This window comes from Podarcis muralis, chromosome 16, assembly GCF_964188315.1.
Source record: "Podarcis muralis chromosome 16, rPodMur119.hap1.1, whole genome shotgun sequence".
NCBI classification, from domain to species: Eukaryota; Metazoa; Chordata; class Lepidosauria; order Squamata; family Lacertidae; genus Podarcis; species Podarcis muralis.
Window position 1 is genome coordinate 8,855,968 of NC_135670.1, and position 22,985 is coordinate 8,878,952.

Sequence of the window (22,985 nt, forward strand, 5' to 3'; positions counted from 1 at the left end):
TACCTCGAGTTACAGACACTTCAGGTTGTGTTTTTTCATGTTATGGACGTGCTGAAACCTGGAAGTACCAGAACGGGTTACTACTAGGTTTCAGCGGTCACGCAGAAGCGCTAAATTGCGCTTTGCACAGAAGTGGTGAATCGCAACCTGTGCGTGCGCAGACGCAGCGCTGTGGGTTGCGAACGCTGAAGGTTCTGAACATGCCTCCCACGTGGATCACGTTCACAACCCTAGCGTCCACTGTAATAATAATGAAAACCACAAGAGAGTTTCTCTTGTGCTTGGGTGCTGCTTTCGGGCTTTCCCTTGTGGCGTACGGCTGACCACTGTGAGAACAGGAGGCTGGATGAGCAGAGCTGCTGGCCTGATGCTGCAGCGAGAATCTCCTTATGTTTAATGGCCATCCTGCCTAGGGCAGTTCCCTAGTGGACCAGGAGGACTTATCAGCGATGCAGGAGAGTCCTTTCCGATACAGAAGTTCTGTAGCTCAGCAGCGGAGCTCCTGCTCTGCACACAGGACTCCAGTTCTCCCCGGGGTCTCTCTGATTAAGAGAGATTAAGCAGCAGGGCTTGGGAAAGACCTTTAGACAGAACAGCCCCTGCCAGCCAGAAGATGACAATCGAATTGGAGACTAAGGGCCTGGGCTTTGTTTTCTATCTTCTGCAAGCAACACAAGGAAAGAACCCTCTGGCTGGCTGGGCAGAGCGCCGCTGCGCCTACTCACTTGGGGTCGTGGGGTGGCCCAGTCTGATTGATCAGCTTGAATTCAGCAGCAAAGCCATTGGCCCGGGCGTACTCCAGGAGGCCACTGACTGGGTTGGAGTTCAGGTACTTAATCAGCTCGCCGACACCCTTAGCGCTCGCGGCTTTTGCCTCTTCCACAGTTGCAGGCTGGACACCAGGCACATCGGCAGGCTGGTCGCCCTGGGCCTCTGTCTGAAAAAGTCGCCAAGGAAACAGAGAGAGAAAGAGGCTGATGAGGAGGCTGGAACGAGGCCAGGGAGCGCGGCGCACAGAGGAGGCCAGGAGGTGATAGACTACATGGGATTGGCAGAAATGACGGGCATTATCCGAAACCAGGGAAGAGAAACAGCGGAAGAAGACTGGAAAAAATTTAAGGACTATCTAAAGAAATACTGTAAAATTAATGAATGTTGGAATGACGCTGGATCAGAATATATGTGGTTATTAGCGGTAATGGATAAGTTAAGAAGAAAAGAAAGGTCAAAATTAAGTGAAAAATAAGGGAAGGATTTGCTGAATAATAAACTAGAAATTGGAATACAGAAAGGGGAGGTATGAGGAAGTCGGGGAAGTAAGTTATAAGAAAATAAGGGTTGAAATTATACTTGTTTTTTATATTTTTTGTTTGTCAGATTTATTGTATTGTTTTGTATTGTTTTGTTGTTATAAAAAACTTTTGAAACTTTAATAAAAAAATTATTTAAAAAAAACAGAGGAGGCCGGGAGACCTGTCTCCATTCTCATGACGTACTGAGAGTTTTTCATATTGCGATTTTACGTTGCGAACCGCCCTGAGATCTATGGGTATGGGGCGGTCTATACCGTTAGGAAACAATAAGCAACAAGGATACCTGTTCAGGTAAGGTGCTGGTGTCCCCAGTGAGGCCCCTCATGGCGGCCTCGGCGGCCATCTGCTTCGCTCCCTTCTTGCTGTTCGATACCACGGCAGGGAAGACGCGTTCGCCCACTTTCACGCAGTACTTGAACCTGATCGAAGGAAAGGGGGAAAACAGAGAGTTTATGGGCTTATTGAGACTGAAGGTAGATCACACAGAAAGTGGTTGCAGCAGGAAGGCAGGTGGGGCCTGGGTCATTTCCGGAATCCCCACGCCCTTTGAACAGAAAAAGGAGAGGAAGCCTGCCCTCCGCAAAAAAAAACATGTTTCTTGATTTCAGTTCCTTTTAGACAGACAAGCCACTTTAGACGAGACAGAGCCAATATCTTCCTCTGCATTTTGTGCAGAGCCCAGCACACTGCTGAATACTATAACCTAGACCAAGCTAGTCAAATATTATAAGCTAGACTGTCCCCCTTTGAGATAAGGTACAGGTAAAGGTACCCCTGCCCGTACGGGCCAGTCTTGCCAGACTCTGGGGTTGTGCGCCCATCTCACTCAAGAGTTGTCCGGAGACACTTCCGGGTCACGTGGCCAGCGTGACATCGCTGCTCTGGCGAGCCAGAGCCGCACACGGAAATGCCGTTTACCTTCCCGCTAGTAAGCGGTCCCTATTTATCTACTTGCTCCCGGGGGTGCTTTCGAACTGCTAGGTTGGCAGGCGCTGGGACCGAGCAACGGGAGCGCACCCCGCCGCGGGGATTCGAACCGCCGACCTTTCGATCGGCAAGCCCTAGGCGCTGAGGCTTTTACCCACAGCGCCACCCGCGTCCCCCCCTTTGAGATAACTGTTTTTTTTGGGGGGGGGGGAGCAAAGGCAAGGCTGATTCCAACCTACCTCAACCTGTGGCCCTCCACAACTACCATCATCCATGACCTGTTTGCCACGCTAGCTGGCACTGATGGGAGTTGGAGTACAAAAGACCTGGAGGGCACCCGGTTGACGAAAGCTGGTTAGTGGGCTGGGTGCTCTCATAACCTTTGGGCTCCAGATGTGGCTGAGTTACAGTCCCCATCATCCCTGACCACGAGTCATGCTGGCTAGAGCTGATAAGAACTGTGACACAGCCACATCTGGAGGGCCAAAGGCTTCCCTAGTGAATGAAGGGGCTCAGGAGAGGCAATTAAAAGAGATTTAGTCAGGCCTCTTGAAGCAAGACCTCCAATAATGTTTTTGATCTTTAGCAGTGAGCCTTGAGAGCTTTGTCTTTTGCACAGTCAAGAAACAGAACCCAGGGCAAAAAAACCAGAAGCATTTTTGTTAGGGATTGTAGGACAAGACCTGCCAAGAAAAATGAAGAACTTATTTATGTATGCTACAACAGCGGCAAGAGTTTTGTTAGCACAAGGATGGAAGAATGAGGAAATCCCAACGAAAGAACAGTGGCAAGGAAAATTGATGAGCTATGCGGAACTGGCAAAATTGACATATAAACTGCGTGAAAAGGGCAACAGTGACTTCAAGGAAGAACGGGAACTTTTTACAAATTACTTTAAAAGACAACAAAATGGTCTGGACTCCTTGGCAGGTTTTGAATAGACAGCTACAAATTTATTAGTTAAAGACATGATAGGTAAAGCAAGGATATGTGCGATTTTATAATATGCAGAGAATAATATGTGCAAAAAAAAAATCAGAGAGAGGAGCTGAGGGAACTCCTTGGTAGGGGGGAAATAATGTGATTATGTGGATTGATATTTTGTTATGCTGAAATTGTTTAATAAAAATGCTTTAGAAAAAGAAATAAACAGAACCCAGGGCACTGCTGAGCCTCAACCTGCACTGGCTGCGGCCGAGAGCAGCAGGCAGCAGAAGAAGACCCCACATGGCCATGTCTTGGCTTGCCTTTCACTTGGAGCACAAGGAGAAACGAGAAGTTTTCCCGGTGGTGATGATGTGCGTGCGCGAACATCCTCAGGGACTCTTGCAATAAATAAACAAGCCCTCCCTACATCCTCACCCACCCCCATAAAGGAAGCTGGTGCCTGTGTCCTGGTCCAGTGTTCCCCAACCTTGGGCCTCCAGCTGTTTTTGGACTACAATTCCCATCATCCTTGACCACTGGTCTTGCTAGCGAGGGATGATGGGAGTTGTAGTCCAAAAACAGCTGGAGGCCCAAGGTTGGGGAACACTGTACCTGGTCTATTCCCCAGAGAGAAACAGCAGCCCAGGGCCCCGCCATGCTGAGAGCTTCACACGCTTCTGAACGCAAGTCGCGACCTACTTGGGATCGTGGGGAGGGCCGTCCTGAGAGAGCAGCTGGAACTCGCAGACGCTCCCCGACTTCTGTGCGTATTCCATCAGGGCGCTGACGGGATTCTTCCCAGAAAGCACGTTCATCTGTTGCGTTGTAGACAAAGACTCTGACTCTGTCTGCTCAGGCTGGAGAGGGAAGGAAGGAAGGAAGGAAGGAAGGAAGGAAGAGAGGAAATAAAGAAGGGGCTGTACCAGGACGCTGCAGAGTGGGGCTCTTTCTGCTGTTTTGTTTCAGTATCTCTCTCACTGAAGCGCCATGTTGGTTTGGCAACTGGGGGGGGGGGCACCAATGGGAAATTATGCTCCTGGTGCCCAGAAGAGGAAAATAATAATAATAATAATAATAATAATAATAATAATAATAATAATAATAATAATTTTATTTATACCCCTCCCTCCCCGGCTAGAGCCGGGCGACTAACACCAGTAAAATTACAGCAAAACAAAACAAAACAAACAAAAAACCCCAATTTAAAATACAGGTTAAAATGCAATTTAAAATGCAAATGAAAGGATGGCTGTAAAAGCCAGCTGACCACCACCCTCAACAAATCTTCCACTGACCCCCAACTTCTCCCCAGAGGCAAAACTTTGGCTCACAGGGCTGCAGTTTCGGGCACCCTAGCCTGGGGGGGACCCTCCCCCACTGACTAGCCTGGTGCAGAACCCCAGGGGCTTGTGGATAATTTCCCAGGGGGTGGGGGAGAGACTACAGCAGGGGCGGGCAGACATCAGGCAAGACAGATCTACTTTGCTGCTTACTACAACCCCACGGTCTGCCAAGCAGAGTCAGGTGCGAAAGACCAGCAGTGAAGAATTAAAAGGACAGGGTGCCTCTGACCTCATGCTCATGACCTAAGGATCTATTTTCAACAGTACTGAACTCGGCTCAAAATCCTTTCACACCTGAGTCCATACCTGGCTAGCTTTCTTCATTTTTGCAGCCTAATTTAAGGAGGTGGTGGGGGGAAATCATTTTGCTATTTTTTATTTTTTTACCAATTAAACTTTTTATTGCACTAGCCATAGGCCATGGCATCATTCAGAAGGAGAATAAAAAACAAACAAACCCCAAAAAACCCCCAAAACATAAAAATCATCAGACACCACAAATACAATAAAACCACAGCCACAGTTACTAAAATTATTTGTTGCATTAAATAGAACAGAATAGCAGAACATTCTCAGGTAAAGGTAAAGGGACCCCTGCCCATTAGGTCCAGTTGTGGCCGACTCTGGGGTTGCAGTGCTCATCTTGCTTTATTGGCCAAGGGAGCCGGCGTACAGCTTCTGGGTCATGTGGCCAGAATGACTAAGCCGCTTCTGGCGAACCAGAGCAGCGCACGGAAACGCCATTTACCTTCCCAACAGAGCGGTACCTATTTATCTACTTGCACTTTTGTGCTTTCGAACTGCTAGGCTGGCAGGAGCAGGGACCGAGCAACGGGAGCTCACCCCGTCGCGGGGATTTGAACCGCCGACCTTCTGATCGGCAAGTCCTAGGCTCTGTGGTTTAACCCGTGTCCCTTAAGATTCTCAGGTAAGTTGATTCTCAGGTAAGTTGTGCCAAATTAAATATCTGAATCCCCTTGTCATTTTGCTGTTGTTATCACTAAACAACACCCTTTCTGGGCTAACCCTGATAGCTATGTTCTCCACTGACAGAGGCAGCATTCCCAACAATCAACTAAAAGGTAGGGATGCGTATGTGTGTATATACCACAGTTTCTCAAGAAACATCAAAATGGTTTACAAAAACCATTAAGAAACAAAAACCATACTCCCCCCCCCCCAAAAAAACCCTAGCACAGATCTACCACCTAACTATTACGGTTCAACAAGTAGAAGAAGCTGGGCCACTTCCATTGTGAGAAAATAAATCGATATGGAAATCGGATTGTGGTGGAGCCGCTTTTCACAGAAATGGCAGCTCCAAAGAGCTCCACTTTCGGCCCCTGCCTGCTACTGGGGTGGGGTGGGGAGCCGCACTCACCAGTTCTGCTTCGCTGAGAGAACTGTCCTCATACAAGGATTTCTCCAGGTCCATGCCATCCTCCCCTTCGTGCTCGACTTCGCGCAAGAGGATCTTCATGGCGTGGGCAGCCGCTTCCTGCTTGGCCAACTTCTTGCTGCCTGCTTCCGCTGGGGGGAACCGGCGACCGTCGATCACCGCCTGGAATTTAAACCTTGACCAAAACACACAAGGTACAAAACGGTGAGGATGCGTGCTAATCAGTGAATCTGGTGCCATTATTTATCACATTTATGTCCAAGGAGCTTCAAGGCAGTGTATGTGCCCCCCCCCCCGACACCCAATTTATCCTCGCAGTGATAACCACACAGTTAGGCCTCGAGAGTGTGTGATTAGCCCAGTGGACGTCCCGGATGAGCAGGGATTTGAGCCTCGGTTTCTATGGTCCCAAGTCTGATGCTGACAACTACAGAACACTGGTTCTCCTTTCCAAGCCCTCTGCCTCTGCAAATAGGTTTTGTTAGGAAGGAGTTATTGACGCGGGTGGCGCTGTGGGTTAAACCACAGAGCCTAGGACTTGCCGATCAGAAGGTCGGCGGTTCAAATCCCCGCGACGGGGTGAGCTCCCGTTGCTCGGTCCCTGCTCCTGCCAACTTAGCAGTTCAAAAGCACAAAGTGCAAGTAGATAAATAGGTACCGCTCCGGTGGGAAGGTAAACGGCATTTCCGTGCGCTGCTCTGGTTTGCCAGAAGCAGCTTAGTCATGCTGGCCACATGTACGCCAGCTCCCTCGGCCAATAAAGCGAGATGAGCGCCGCAACCCCAGAGTCGGTCACGACTGGACCTAATGGTCAGGGGTCCCTTTACCTTTTTATCGGTGCAGCACTTACACCGGGGGTGGCAGAACCATCACTCGAGCATTGGCCATGCTGGCCAAGGCTGTGGGGAGCTAGGAGTCCCAATGAAAGTTGGAAGCCCAGAGATGTCCCCCACCACTGTCTTGCGCCTTTAGAGAACTCCTTCCTCCTTGCCTGATCTGTGGGCACAGCAAAGGGTTGTGGGGCATGCTCTAAATGCTTGCTAGCCGGCTAGGCCTATCTGTTCTAAGGAACAGAACCCTTAGAAGCTGCCCAGCCCTCTTCTGTGGATGTGCTGACAAAGAGGCTGCCAGGTGAATCATAGACTCATAGAGTTGGAAGGGGTTCCCCCAAAGCTCATCTAGCCCAACCCCTTGCAATGTAGGAATATCAACATGCAGTTCCCCTGTCCAATTTGAAACCATACTGGCTCCTGCTTTGAGAAGGTGCTAGCAGTTCTCTTTCAGGGAAGCTGGACTGCCATTGCAGATTTTCTCTTTGGAGGAAGCCCCATCCCACCCCCAAAACTAAAACTCCCAAGGAACTCAGTTTCAAACTGTGGCAACACTACAAGCAAGACAAGGAAGAAAAAGACCCAGGTTGGTGGTGGCAGGTGCTTGTTGGCATGGGTAGGCAAACTAAGGCTTGGGGGCCGGATCCGGCCCAATCGCATTCTAAATCCGGCCCGCGGACAGTCCGGGAATCAGTGTGTTTTTACGTGAGTAGAATGTGTCCTTTTATTTAAAATGCATCTCTGGGTTATTTGTGGGGCATAGGAATTCGTTCATTTCCCCCCAGAAACTATGGTCTGAGGGACAGTGGACCGGCCCCCTGCTGAAAAAGTTTGCTGACCCCTGTTGTTGGGGCTTGTACGGCCGAAGGTTAGGGAGCCCAACAGTAGGTGGCGCCACCCAATTCCTGCTTTGCCACAGCCACCCTCCCTGCTGAGATCTACAAGGGCAACACTGAGGCAGAGTGGGAGGAAGGCGACAGGCGGGGCCACCCTCTGCAACAAATGAAAGAGGGGCAGGCAGGTGGGAGCTGACTGAGGGGGCAGAGTGAGATTGGCAGGGCAAAGCCCCATACATTTCAAGCGGACCAGTCTCCACTGGCCCAGGTAGCAACAGAGACTACAGAGCTAAATGCCCCCATAGCGGTTGCGGTTTCAAGCTCCCCGCTCCTTTGCTTGGGAAGAATCTGCTCTCATGGAAAAAAGTAGGCCAATTTTCCTGTCTAGCGGGTCTATTGATGTACCAGAGGGTGGCACACACACTCTGCTGGTGCCTAGAAAAGGCAAGGAGTGAGACAGAAAGAAAGAGATTCGTGTGTGTGTGTGTTTCTAAAAACACAGTGGCTATAAAGAGCAGCCAAGCAAGAACGTAAAAATAAAATCCAACCCACCCAACTGTTCAGAGCGATGTGCCAGAGGGAGGGAAGAGGAACGCTCCGGGTCCCCCCCACATGGCAACAGATGCTCCCTGCCAGAAGCGTGGAACTCCTCCAGCCATACAGGAACTTATGGGGCATAATATTTGCCTAGTGCAAAACTACTAATTAGCCACACAGCGGGCTTACCCCCCCCCTTGGAACTGCAGCTGAAGATTCGCTATTCTAAAGCCGAGGTGGAGGACCTCAGGCTTGGGGGCCCAAATGTCACCCTCCAGGCCTCTCTATCCGCCCCCCAGGACACTTCGCAGGCTGCATCCCCCTCCCCAGGCTGACCCACCCCCCCCTTCCATGCACCCTCTTCAAGTGCTTTTGTCGGGACAGAATGTGCCTTTGAACTTCAACAACGCCTCTCGCTCGCCTGGATGATGTGGGTGGGAGGGTGTAGAAACGCCCCAATTTTCGCATGCCTTTTTCCTGCTGACTTTCACCTCTGGCTTCACCCACTGCTTGCACGTGGCCCCAGGAAGGCTGCCAATGGTGGAATGTGGCCCCCTCGGGCTGAAAAAGAGATTCCCCACCCTCCGCTCTAAAGGGGAGTGCAGAGCTCATGCCAGGCACCGCTTTTCAAATTTGGAGAGAGAAGGGGGGGGGGAGGAGGAATTCATTCACCATGCAGGTGGTTTGGTTCTCCATTTTACTCTCGCTTAGCCGAGTCTTCCTCCTTCCCCCCGAGGCTTTCGCTGCCTGGCAGTGGGAAGCGATTCTTAAATTGCAAGTGGCCGTTTTGCAGGCCTGAAGGAGGAGATGGAGCAAGCAGAAACGAAACCTTCCTATTGCTGCCCATTCATGCTCGTTCCTCTGTCCTGCGCTCCCCAACTTCAGAGCCCTGAAGGCGGAAACCGTCACACACGATGATCAGGGTTTCAACACCAGCATCTCAGCGTTATGCGGAGTTTTTAAAAGACGGCGAGTCCTTGCTCCACGGAGCCTACCAACTAAATTTAGACGGACTTGGGGCTGTGGGACGTTATTAGATTATTCAGCAGAGACTGCTGTGTCATCACTCGAATTGTTAATATAAGAAGAATGTGTTTTGTAAAAGAAAGAACAAACAGAGAGTCCTGCATTTTAAGTATTAAAACAAACAGTCTTTCTTTCCTTTCTAAGGGAAGCCTTGATATATATCTCAGCTGCCTGCTTATTAAGAGGCTTTTGTAACCTACGGGGCAGAGTAATACGCAAAAGCAGTTGTGAAAGGAAGAGCACACAATCTTAAACCAGTTGCAATCACACTAGCATTTTAACCAATTCACATCTCTTGCTTTAAAGAAATCTGCTCTTTTTAATGTCTGCAGTGACTTGTACAAGACAAGGCAAATGCATTGAAATGTAACCTGAGCAAAAGTAATCCCCTTCTCCTTTCAGAGAAAACTTTTCTTTTTAACATATTTGCCAATGACCTGCACGGTCCGAGACAAATGCATAAACACTGAGCAAGCACAATCTCCTTCCCCAGTAAGAACAACCCCCTCCCCAGAAAGCGCTCCCTCTCTCCTCTCTTACCGTGGCTCGTGTGACGGCCCGCTCTGCTTCAGCAGGACGAACTCGCAATGCTGGTAGGTGTACTGGGTGTATTCAATCAAGCCGCTGACGGGGTTCTTCTTCTGGCACGCCATGAGCTTCTCCAAGGGAGTGCACAGGAAGGCCGTGTCGAACTGGGCCGCGTAGCTGGGGGAGAGCGGGGACTCCATGATGCACCGGGACTCCTCGTCCTGGTTGTTGATGGCATTCAGGTCCTCCGGGATGTCGTCGGTGGCCCACTTCCCGTTCTCGAAGTTGTCGTAGTTGGGGAACCAGTGGTACCGGGGCCGCTTGCGAGGAGGGGGGGCCGCCGCCCGGGGAGAGCAAGCGTCTCCCTGCTCCGCTGGCTCCGACGACACCTGCTGCCCGTTCTCGACGTTCTCCTCCTCACTCTCTAGAAGCGGCGGCGGCGGCGGTGGAGGAGGAGGCGGGGAAGGGGAAGGAAGAGGAGGAGCTGGCAAGCTGGTGGGCAGCTCCGGTTCCGCGCATGGGGTCGGAGGCTCGGGGTCCGGTTTTGGAGCAGGGGCGGCCATTTCCCTGACCTCTTCCGCCTTCTGCTTGTTCTGCATCCTCTTGCGCTTGTTGTCCGTGAGGGACCACTTGGGGGGGTTGGCGTTCTCCTTGCACACCTCCCCCAGCTTCTCCAGGGACAGCAGGGTGGAGTTCACGTTCCGGGCCTTGGAGAGGCCGATGTTTTTGGCAAGGTCGTGCGCCGTCGAGTCCGCGACGCTGAACAGGTAGTTGCAGATCTTCTCCCTGACCTCGGCCATGGCGGCGGAATCGGGATAGTCCTCTGGGTCAGAGGCAGAGCTCTCTTCTTCTCCTCCTCCTCCTCCAACCCCAGGAACTGGGAATCGGCCCTGGCCCCTCTGGCCGGCGGAGTTCCCTTCTCTCAACGCTCCCTGGGGCCTAGGGCTGTCTGCTAACCTCCACAACGGAGGGTGCTCCCCTATTTTGCACAACTGCCCTCGCGTAAGAAGCCTGTAGAGGTGATGATTGACCTCCTTCTTCTGCACTTCGAGTTTACGGGCAAGGCAGCGGGCAGATTCGGCCTCCCCAGGTCGGAGCTGCCCCAAGATCTCCAAGAGCCGCTGTTCAACTCCTTGGCCGGAGAGCGTCAGGTGCCGCAAGTCTGTGATGAGCCCGTCAACTTCCCTCCTTGAACTGCCGCTGTACCTCGGCCGGGGGGGCTGGGGAGGCTGCTTCTGCTCCTGCCAGCTACTGTTGCAGGGAAGCCTCCTGGCTGCGCCCCAACTGCTGTGCTGGGAGCTCTGGGGAGGTGAGAAGGTGCCTGGACCTCGGCCGTAGCCCTGGTACAGTTGGGGTCGCTGCGCCCGGGGCTGCCACAGCGGGGCTTCGCCGAGCTGCCCGTTTAGGAAGAGGACCTGCCGCTGCCGAAAATCCTCGCCTCCCTGCGGGAGAAGAGGACCGTTAAAGAAAGCTGGGTTAGAGAGGCCGCTATGTTTTGGGGGCACCTGATCTGAACCTCTGCCTCGAGTGACACCTCTGCTCATAGCGTGCTGCTGGGGCGCAGGGCTGGGGGCGGGCACATGGGCACCAGACGAGAGGCAGCTGCGGCTTGCTCTCACGGGGGCTGCTGCGCAGAGGCCTGGCAAAGAGAAAACAAGAGAACAGGGCACGTTTCAGACCTCGGATACACGCTCGGGGGAGCCGACGCAGTTCTACCGAAACCAGTCCCTCTGCCCCCGTTCCCAAAAGACAACACCTGGCGACGGGAAGAGGCTCCCGTCAGATAGAGCGGAAGCCTCCTGTACAGCTGCTGAAGACCTGCGCTCCCTTATCAGAGAAGGAGACTGGCTTAAGGCACTGAGGTCAGGGGAGATCTATAGATGAGCCTGGGATGGAGAACGAGTCTCCCAAACACGGTTCAACGCAAGGTATGTTCAGCTTGATTCAGGGTTTCTTGGGCAACCAAGGGAGAGTTGTGCGACTTTACTTCCCAGCACATAGTAAAAGAGATTCAGGGGGAAAGAACGGAAGCACTTCTTCCCATCAGTTCAGAGTTAAACTATGGAATTCACTCCCCCAGGTGGCAGTGATAGACAAATTCAGGGAGAATGAGGCCATCGGTGGGAGGCAGCATGCCCTGAGTTAACAGTTGCTGCAAACTGCAGGTGCAGAGCTTTGCTAATGCAATCAGGTCCTCCTTGTGGGTTTCTCGACGACATCTGTTTGGACACGGTGTGAACAAGATGCTGGACCAGGCAGGCCACTCTGAGCTCTCCTCATGTTCTTCAAAGGAAAACCACCCCATAGCCCACCTTTCCCCGTACAGCCATGTTGCCTGCGTTTGTGGTGATATGGTTGGGGCCGGATTAAGAGTAGCTTCATGGCAGAATGGCAAGGAGACCTTTCGAAAATAGTTAAGAGGAACAACCCTGGGGCAGAGTTAAGATTCCAGATGCCAGGATGAAAAACTTGTAAACCAAAATGACTGGGATTTCCCCCAGTCTATACATATGTGAGATTTTTGTCACTAAACCCAGCTGCAAATTGGGTTTGTCAGCAGAGTCTGTTTACATGGTTTCAGAGTACAGTACAGCTGTGAAACTGACCACCACCTGGCCTTCAAAACTCCTTTCTCCAAGAGGCAGATTTGGAAAAATCTATGACTGATGTTGGAGAGCCAAACTTTTTAAAAATAAAAACAACCACCTTGTTCTAACCCACAGAACCAACATAACAGTTATATCTTCCCTTCAGTCGATGAAAAAAAAATCCTTGAGAGGGGTAGCCATGTTAAGGCCATCCCAGCCGGGTCTATCCGAAAGCAAACTTCACTGAGTTCAACAGAACTTGCTCCCGAGCAAGTGCTAGCAAGACTGCAGCCTGGCAAAGCAATCCTTTTACATTCCTAGATGTACAGGATCACCCCACCAAATTCACAGGGGCTTCGTCACCAGGAAAGCAGGTACAGTACTGTGGCTTCAGTTTGTCACAGTACCCACACACAAAGAAAGAGACCTGTGGTGTTTTCAGACTCACAAACTTACTATGGTATGGAGCCATGGGGTGGGCTATCTTTCAAGGCACCACAAGACTCTTTCTGCAGCAACCAAATTAAGCGTCTCCTGCCCTCTGGGAGAACAGGAACTTGCTTTATGAGAAGTCAGAACATTGGTCCAGCTAGCTCAGTAATGCCTACACTGTCTGGCAGTGGCTCTCTGGGGTTTTCGGCAGTTTTGAAGCCCATAGAGAGGGAGCTATATTCCTTTCCAGAATACCCTCTGTTCAAACCCTAACTACCTCGATCTCAGGAGCTACAAGGAAGGCGGGGGGGGGGGGGTTGGTTGAGGGGTTGCAGAGAAAATTCTAGACATTTCAAGGGGAAGCAACTGGTAAAACAGGTATAGATAAGGGAAACCGGATAGTCTTACCTCTTTTTGTTCCACGCTGGTAAGAACCAGGCATTGCATAGATAGCAAGAAACGAAAAAAGAGGGGGAAAGCTCTGCGAAGAGAAGGCCTTCCCCAGAACAAGGAGGGGGCAAGGGAAGAGAAGAGGAGGTGTGTGTCCCCCACACTATGAGAGACACAGACACCCGGGGGGTGGTAGGGAAGAAGGAAAGGCTCGCCACAAAGCAAGGACTCTGCAAGAATTACACAAACACCCCACTATCCTCCTCCCTTCTCTCTCCACAGTGCAGCAGGCAGGCTAGAATCACTCACTTAACGTAACTGCCAGATAAGTTTCGCTTTCAATTCTCCGGAGGTCCAGCCTCCCTCTATGCTGTTCCGCCCAAGGAGTGTCTAGTTACAGACAGAGGGATGGGCTGGAGTTAAAGCCATTAGCTTTAGGGTTGGGGGGGGGGGACTTTAGGTGGGGGGGGACCGATGATGAGTGGTTCCTCCCCCTCTCTTGCAAGCTCATTGCAGCATTGCCTAGAAGTAAAAAAAGCCTAGAAAGGGAAAGCCCCACAGCCGCTTACAGGAAAATACTTTTGGTTCCTTTTCATCACAGGCTGGTGGGAGGGACTGTTATCTGCGAGGCAGAAGGGAAAGCACTTACCAGAATCTCATGCTCCTCTAACTGGGAGATTCGTTCACTTCTAACTCTTCTTTCCTTTATCCCTTACCCAGAGCTGCCAGACCTCAACTCAGCCTTCTCTGCTCCAACACTGCAACCAAGGAGGCACCAGCTTCCTGCAGTTTGGGGTATCTTTCCGCATCTCCTTTGGTCATTCCTAAACCAGCCTCAGTACTAAGTTCACACACCTCTATCTGCTGGTTTGTTTCGAAGGCTCCTGAGACACACATGCATCTATCCGCAACAGCAACTGCCCATTTGCCTTCATGGAGTTGGCTCTTTTCAGCCACTGCTCACTGCTCAGCAACTTCCAGTACGGAGAGTATTGAAGAACCTGCCTAGTGAATGACTAGGTGAATGTATGAATGACTGCTCTGGCTTCGCCTCCTATGGGTGCGTGTCATCTTGACCAATTACAATACACACAGCGCTACGATTCTCAGAGTGGTTTAACAATCAATTCCGTTTCCCAGGGAACTCTGGGAGGGGAATATGGGTTTCCTAACTCCCAGCACCCCTAACAAACAACCGTTTCCCAGGATTCTTTAGGGAGAAGCCACAACTGTTTAAATAGTGCTTTCTATGTATGGTGCAGATGAGGCCTGGATATGACAGAAGAGAAAACTGAATGGAAGTGACATGCGCCACCCCACCCCCCACTATCTCCTCTTAACATAGCCGTAGGCCGATCCATCATGCCCTCCAGATATTTTGGACTACAACTCCCATCAGCCAGCATGCTGGGTTAACTCACATAATTGATACCTACAGATCTCAGACAGCCAACAGAGCAGAGGCGCCAGGAGCCATCCTAGAACCCCAAGTGAGAAGCATTAAGCGGTGCAGGCGCGTAGCTCAAAACCGGGTCAAGGGCAGGTTGCAAATGGCACAGCGTAAACTTTCCTCCTCGGATTGGTTAACAGGCTCAGATAACCCGCTCGCCTCTCCAGGTGCAAAACGAGACATGCACATGGTGACTGTGGAAGAGCTCGCCAGGTCAGTTCAATTGGGGGGGGGGGCAGAACTGCACAGCTGCTGCATGGGATAAGGAACAGTGGGAAGCACCTGGTCCATCTTTGGCAAAGAAGCCGTCCGAAAGAATTAAAAAACAAAAACAAAACAGCATTAAACTGAGCACCATGCTTTTGTGACATGAACGTGAAAGGATTTTAAAACCTTACAGCGAATAGCTCTATGGCCAATAAAGCACCCAATAATAACCAACACCGATGTGATATTATATACAGTGTCTGCCTTTCAGAGTGAAGTCACAAAGATCATTGGGTATTCATGCATACTCTATAGGACTCATTCTTGTAAGTTATGAATACAGTGGTACCTCGGGTTGAGAACTTAATTCGTTCTGAAGGTCTGTTCTTAACCTGAAACTGTTCTTAACCTGAGGTACCACTTTAGCTAATGGGGCCTCCCGCTGCTGCTGCTGCTGCCGCCCCACGATTTCTGTTCTCATCCTGAAGCAACGTTATTAACCTGCGGTACTATTTCTGGGTTAGCGGAGTCTGTAACCTGAAGTGTCTGTAACCTGAAGCGTCTGTAACCTGAGGTACCACTGTACATGGATCAAGAACCTTTGGGCCCTCTCCTCAATTCACCAAGGTTCAAAGCCCACCAACACTCTGCCCCATTAAAACACAAGTTATTCCCCACCCCCAAAAAATATATATAGCGGCCTCAAGATACACTGGAAAGATCGGAGGCAGGTCTTTCCAGGAGGAAGGAAAAGAGCTTAACTCTGGACCAGGTTAACCGAAAGGTGCCATTTCCCACCACTCCCTGGTAAGGCATTAAGACGATTCATTCTGCCATAGCCTGATGATTATCTGCTTGTGGTAACACTGAGGTGGGCTTTCTCAGTCGTGGCACCAGTGTTGCTTAATGCTCCACCTGCTGAAATACAGGAGGCCCCATCAAGCACTGGCCTTCTGCCAGCTCTTGAACATACAACTGTTCAGACAAACACTTCCCCGCTTAAGACTCATGTTTTAATTGTGATGCTGCTTTGATGGACTTGTTTCCTATATAGTTTAATCATGTATGTTTTAATGCAGCTGTTTTACAATGCATTCTAATTAATTGTGGGCAACTGTGTCATTACTGGTTTTGTTGTCGTCGTTTCGCTGCTGTCTTTATCTTTTTGTGAACCACCTTAGAATCATAGAGTTGGAATAGACCACAAGGGCCATCGAGTCCAACCCCCTGCCAAGCAGGAAACACTATCAGAGCACTCCTGACATATGGTTGTCAAGCCTCTGCTTAAAGACCTCCAAAGAAGGAGACTCCACCACACTCCTTGGCAGCAAATTCCACTGTCAAACAGCTCTTACTGTCAGGAAGTTCTTCCTAATGTTTAGGCGGAATCTTCTTTCTTGTAGTTTGGATCCATTGCTCCGTGTCCGCTTCTCTGGAGCAGCAGAAAACAACCTTTCTCCCTCCTCTATATGACATCCTTTTATATATTTGAACATGGCTATCATATCACCCCTTAACCTCCTCTTCTCCAGGCTAAACATGCCCAGCTCCCTTAGCCGTTCCTCATAAGGCATCGTTTCCAGGCCTTTGACCATTTTGGTTGCCCTCCTCTGGACACGTTCCAGTTTGTCAGTGTCCTTCTTGAACTGTGGTGCCCAGAACGGGACACAGTACTCCAGGTGAGGTCTGACCAGAGCAGAATACAGTGGCACTATTACTTCCCTTGATCTAGATGCTATACTCCTATTGATGCAGCCCAGAATTGCATTGGCTTTTTTAGCTGCCGCGTCACACTGTTGGCTCATGTCAAGTTAGTGGTCAACCAAGACTCCTAGATCCTTTTCACATGTACTGCTCTCAAGCCAGGTGTCACCCATCTTGTATTTGTGCCTCTCATTTTTTTTTGCCCAAGTGCAAATACCAAACCTTGGTATTTTCTGCTTCAAATGAAAGGTGGTGTATAAATTCTAACATCGTCACCATTCTGGTTTCAGCCAGCAGCCTTCTCTCAGGCAGCTGTGACACATCAAAAGGAGATCTAAGCTTTTGCATGTGTTTGCATCATGTTCTTGAAACCAGCTAAGCATAAGTTGCGGGGGGATCTAAGTTACAAAAGGGGAGGAATTCACCCTCCCAGTTTGCCCCTGCCCTCTTCTAACACCCAGGGGGCCTAAACACCACCACAGAAACTTACCAGCCACAGTTCAACTCACCTGTCTAACCTGGCACTCTGAGAGCAGCCCCTCTGGCTCTGTTCAAACTGCCTGATCACTTGAGACGGGAAGGTGAAATTTCACCCCAGTGGCAGCTCTCACACTGCGCTTTGCAACAAGGTTCAAGGGCGGTAACTTTATCCCAGAGGGAAAGTACGTGCCCAATATTCATGGCGTTGCCAAACATATTTCAATTATTTGGAGCCAACAACATCTCTTGTGGCAGCCAAGTCTGCAGTTCACACATATCCCATTTCCTGCCCGATTGAGAATACGCTTTGAAAAAGAAAGGGGGAAAAAGCTTCCTTCTTTGGATTCTTAAATGAGGAAGGTCTCGGGCAGCGTGGACACTGACTAAAGTGAAATGCACATCTCAACAACTTTCAAAGCCAAACTTAACAGTCTGCAAAATGTCGCAGCTGTTGACGGTAGCAGAACTCTCTCAAGGGCTCACAACTCTGTGGCAAAGAACTTGTGTTGCATCCTGAGGGTTCCAGGTTCCGTTCCCAACATCTGCAGTTAACAAAAAGGAATCACAGAACTGTAGAGTTGGGACTCAAAGGGTCATCTAATCCAATCCCCTGAAATGCACCAATAACGGGTCTGGCAGTCTTTGCTGAGAGCTGCTGCCTTCAAAGTGAGAGGCCAATGGTCTGACTCGGGATAGAGGCAACTATACCGTTCAGCTCTCTTTTTGATGTGCATAATGAATGGGGCGCCTGCCGCAGGGCACTATCTCATCTCCCACACTATTTAATTTCTATATGGAGCCGCTGGGAGCAGTCATTAGGAGTTTTGGGGCAAGGTGCCATCAGTATGCTGCTGACACTCAGCTCTATTTAGCCACAACATTTGAATCAGGAGAGGCCATGCAAGCAAGCCCTAGAGCAGCGCCCTGGACGCAGTGGTGAGATGGGATGTGGAGAAACAAGCCGAGTTTGAATCTTGGCAAGGCGGAGGCACTGTGGGCGAAGGGTTCCCAGGTCCAAGCCATTGGTCCATTCTTTTCCTGAAGGAGCAGGTTCACAGTCTGGGGCTGCTTCTGGATCCAGCTTTGTCCCTGGAGGTCCAGGTAACATGAATACAGTGGTACCTCGCAAGACGAAATTAATTCGTTCCGCGAGTTTTTTCTTCTTGCGAGTTTTTTGTCTTGCGAAGCACAGTTTCCCATAGGAATGCATTGAAAATCAATCAATGTGTTCCTATGGAAACCGCCTTCAGACCAGGTCCGGGGACAGTCTGTCCCCCGACCTCTTCTGAAGGCTGGGGGGGGGGGGACAAGGGCTTTTCTTCCCACCGCCAGCCTTCAGAAGGCTGTTCTGAAGGCTGGCGGTGGGAAGAAAAGCCTTTCTCCCCACCTCCCGCACCGCAAGCTCCGGTGACAGGAGGGCTTTGCTGCCGACCGCCAGCATTTTAAGATCGCCCGGGACAGCGGAGAAGTCTCCACTGTCCCGGGAAGGCAGGCGGGGGGGGGAGCAAAGACTTTTGCCCCCCGTCGGCCTTCAGAAGAGGTCCAGGACCTCTTCTGAAGGCCGGTGGTGGGCGAAAGTCTTTGCTCCCGACGGCCAGCATTTTAAAAAAGGTCCCCAGAGATTTCCCTATGGGCTTTCTTCTTGCGAAGCAAGCCCATAGGGAAATTCGTCTGGCGAAGCACCTCGAAAAACGGAAAACTCTTCTTGCGAGTTTTCTGTCTTGCGAGGCATTCGTCTTGCGAGGTACCACTGTAGCTAGAAGTGCATTTTACCAACTGCAACTGGTTACGACAGCTGCAACCTGGACTGGGGAAGCTGGGCCACAGTAGTTCAGGCACTGGTTACTTCAAACCTGGATGGCTGCAGTGAGCTCTATGCACTTGATCCAAAAGGTACAGTTAGTTGCTTTATGGTCGCTGATAGGAGTGATGTCCTCCTGGGCAGCTTATGTAGCAGGACAGATACAGATTCCATGGTATTCCCACCATCCAGGAAATTAGCCTGGTCCTCTACTTAACATGGATAAAAGCTACTGACAACAATTATCCCACAAATTAAGATTGGAGGGGTGGGAAGATTGAGCTCACCGCCTCCCCACTTGGCACAGCTATTCTCAACGGCAGAAACCAACACTTGTGTTACATGCGGTGAGGCAATATCTTATTTATCTGTAACACATGCACAGAAACCAAAACAAGCATACATCAGATATTTAGTTGAAACTTGCTAGAATATAAATGACCCAGAAAAAGGGAAGGATCAGCACTTACGGCAGCTTCTGAAAAAGGGGCCGGGCTTGTTAATCTTCAGGCTGCCAGGCTTACGGAATTCACTGACTGTGGTTCGTGTCTCTTGAAAGAAATCACGATCAGTAAGCCAAGGGACTTTGATTAGGAGAGATATGAACCACAAGGGCTAGATAGTGCCTTACCGCACTGAGAAAAAAGATGGGCATGAGAAATCATGATATTCAAATGGAACCTCCATGTTCAGAGGCAGTCTACTTCTAAATGGGCATTGCTGGGAGACTGACAGTGAGAGAAAGCTGTGGCTCTCCTGTCCAGCTTGTGGCTTCCCTAGATGCATCCGGAGGGCGCTATGACGGACTGAGGATGCTAGATTAGATTGCCCCTTGGACCCAATCCACAATGGCTCTTCTTAAATTATGATTGGCAAGTAGAGGACCAAGTTCCATCTCCCCAAGCAGGATCTTGTTGCAGTGCAGTACCATGGTGTGGTGGTTGCTGCAGCAACAGGTCTTGCTACCAGCCTACTTAGGAGGACCGGGGGAAACCATCCTCCATCTTTCCCATGAAAGGAACGGTCTCTAGCTCAGCAGAAGAGCACCTGCTCTGCATGCAGAAGGTCCCAGGTTCAATCCCCGCCATCTACAGGCGGCACTGGGCATGTGCCCTGCTTGAGACCCTGGAAAGCCACTGTTGCCTATCAGTGTAGACCAGAGTTTCTCAAACTTGGGTCTCCAGCTGTTTTCAGATTATAAATCCCTTCATCCCTGACCACTGGTCCTACTAGCTAGGGATGATGGGAGTTGTAGTCCAAAAACAGCTGGAGACCCAAGTTTGGGAAACACTGATGTAGACAATTCTGAGCTAGACGGATTACTGGCCTGACTTGGTGTAAGCTTTCCTGTAAAACTGATGGTTGACCAGGTTCCTATACCAACAGTGTTTTTATTTTCCAGTATATTGTCTTTACTGTCTAGATGTGTTTTTTTTCTGTGACTTTCTGTAACTGCTTAATGCTGCTATTTTTTTGTGTGCTTGTTCTGTGTTAATATTTATTTAGCTTCTCTTGTACCAACAACTGACAGTGACGGTTATTGAGTTCCAAATAAATTAAATATCATGCTTTGGCCACATCAAGAGGCAGAAGTGTCTACCTACAGCTTCAAGCTGCTCTTACAAGGCAACCACCCCCCGAAAGCCAAGAGACAAACACGCACACATGTGCTTTTTAGCAGAGAAACTGCTGCATATGGTGTAGGGAAAAGGAAAGACAGCATAGCCTGAAAAATGCCTAGAAGTGTGGTCATCGTTGCAACAATGATTTATACCCCACCTTTCAGGAAGCAATTCCTTCCATGATGGCTTACAAACAACATTAATGTCGCAAGACAATGATCAATGTGTAAAAGAGTTGTCAGGATCCTTGCAACAGAAAATTGGTGGTCAATACTTGTGTGAGGGGCAAAGGGAGCTGGGACAGGAGCCACATTTGCTGGCATGTACACATTAGCGGCTTAAAACACAGTGGGAGTAGTTCCCCCTGTGCTTCAAGTTGCTTTTTTTAAGCAGCTGTACACACCACTACCAGGTTTGTTTCCCCGTGCCTGCAACTCATGCACCCCAAACTGCTACTCAACGAAACTGCCAACTGCACATAGGCTGTCATCCGCACATGCACAAGAAATGTCTGAAAAGTATACACCTCAGCATAGCAATAGTTTATATATTCAAATCAGATGGGAAATGCATCAAGCAACAGTGTTTCTCAAGAAAGCGCAGGATACCTACGGACCCCAGTGGTGGGAGAGCGCTGGAGTAGGAGTAAATGGTAATGTGTACGAAACCTTTGTCTGCCTCCAGAACCTTTCCCACAGGACAGCCACTGGTAGACACAGGATTGCGGGGAGACTTAAAAGGGGGGGGGGGTAACGCTGCATGCGTTGGACTATAGCAAATGCACCATGCAGTGGATTAAAGTAAGCAGGAGACACACTTTTTAATGTGTGCTTGGCCACTTTGGATTAAACTTTAGGAGGCAGATATAAACAAGTCAATGTAAACAATCGAAGATGCATACCACACAACCATCCATGAGATACGAAAGATCCAAGTCCACTATAGTGAAGCTCATAACAAAAATAAACGGAGCTACTCAGAATTTATACAGAGCACTTTAAAATAATGCTCACAAACAACCCTTCAAGGTGGGCCAGGATGGTTATCATCCTATTGTGTGTGCACTTAACCTTCACTGCCCCACTTTGCTACAACATTCTGAGACAACATCTGAATGGAGTACTTCCAGTCTTTTCACCATTAAGCTACACTAGTTCTGTAACATAGCCTACATTCCTTTCCCAAACTACAGCTGATTTTGTTAGCAACTAATGCAAACTGTGCTGTTTAATGGGCAGCTGCCCTGACCAGACCAACAACACCCCCTTTTCCAACAAGGGCTGGCTGCATGTTTCTTCTGCGAAGCCTTCAACAAGGCAGAAAAACAACAACCCTCCCGATTTCCGGGGGTTGCTCCCTCTCCTAACAACCGACGTTCAAAGGTGTACTGCTTCTCAACCCGGAGGTTCCATTTCACAGATCACGCTGCAATCCTATGCCCCTCTCCGACGCGGGAGTTAATCCCACTGAGCTCCGCGGAATTCACTTCCGAGTAGGCATGCAAGTGGATCGGGCTCGTCAAGGGACAGGCAGGTTGCATGCATGGGATTTACTGGTGCAGTTCTGCGGAGGGGCACTGGTGCAGCCCCAGAGGAGAGAGGGGAAAGGGGGTTGGAGAGAGGCTTGTGCGGCCCTTGTGTTGCATGCATGGGAAACGGGGCGCTTCTTCCAAGTCGGTGGAAAGCAGGACTTTGCACACACACACACATGCACCCCCCCCCGTGCCCCAATCCCCTTCCGAGCGAAGCTTGCCTTGGCCTGGCCTTACCTTACCTCCCCCCAAAAAACTACCCTGCGGGCACCGTCGATTGAAGCCGCCTCTATTGTGCAGGAGGGTCGCCGGCAAGGGCTGATGACGACAGAACAGCAGCGCGGCGCCACCACGCACGTGATACTGGGGGGGGAGTATGGGGAGGAGGAGGAAGTGAAGCTGGAGCCGCCATCTTTGGAGAGGGCAGAAAACTCTCCGCCTCCAGCCTTCGAAACCCTTTGACGGAAGAGAGGAGAGGAGAGGAGGAAACCTCGGCGGAGCTTTCCCTAATCTCCCTCTTCCCAGGTACCGCCTTTTTGAAAAGGAGAGGGAAGGGAAGTTCAAAGAGCAGCATCAGGCATGGTTTAAGTTCATAGCTGTCAACCTTTCCCTTTTTTTAAAGGGAAATTCCCTTATTCCGAATAGGATTCCTCGCAAGAAAAGGGGAAAGTTGACAGCTATGTTTTAAGTTGCTAAACACACGTGGTGGTGATGAACGACACGGGTATCGATGGCTTTAGAAACGGATGGGACAAACTGAAATGGGAGTTTGGAGGGCTATTTTTTTTATTTCTAAAAATAATGTGCGCCGTCTAGGGTTTGGAATCAGAAAACTGGAGCACTTGAGGGTTTACGTTCCTCGTTTAAACTGTGTGTACCCTACCATTGCATCAACTGAGTCTTAATTTAGCCAAATCCCTTGATGTCAGGGAATCTACTCTGGGCATAATACTTCGTTGGATACAATCCAATGCATTTAGGGTCAGGTTTCAAAATTAAATCAGGAACTGTTTTAACTCTTCCCCCCCAAGTTACAATCTGCGAAGGTGCACTCCACACTTGGGGCAAGCCTACCTTGGGGGGGGGGGGTCACCCTGCCTCATATCGACACCAA

The 22,985-nt window shown here is 50.1% G+C and overlaps 1 protein-coding gene across 7 annotated transcripts in view; it reads right to left on the reverse strand.

Moving 5' to 3' along the window:
- ADAR (adenosine deaminase RNA specific) overlaps positions 1 to 22,985 on the reverse strand; it is a 42,184-nt gene that overhangs the window by 13,440 nt on the left and 5,759 nt on the right. For 2 of the 7 annotated variants that reach the window (XM_077920590.1, XM_028709024.2), the window contains exons 2-6: positions 9,679 to 11,305; positions 5,892 to 6,084; positions 3,867 to 4,024; positions 1,597 to 1,732; positions 726 to 937 (exon numbers count right to left, since the gene is read on the reverse strand). In XM_077920590.1, coding sequence (XP_077776716.1) covers positions 726 to 937; positions 1,597 to 1,732; positions 3,867 to 4,024; positions 5,892 to 6,084; positions 9,679 to 11,210 — 2,231 coding nt within the window. In that variant the 5' untranslated portion in view covers positions 11,211 to 11,305. Of the gene's footprint in view, positions 1 to 725; positions 938 to 1,596; positions 1,733 to 3,866; positions 4,025 to 5,891; positions 6,085 to 9,678; positions 11,306 to 13,094; positions 13,448 to 22,108; positions 22,220 to 22,985 lie in introns of those variants that run through there. The other 5 variants (XM_028709026.2, XM_028709029.2, XM_028709028.2 and 2 more) reach the window with 5 other exon arrangements.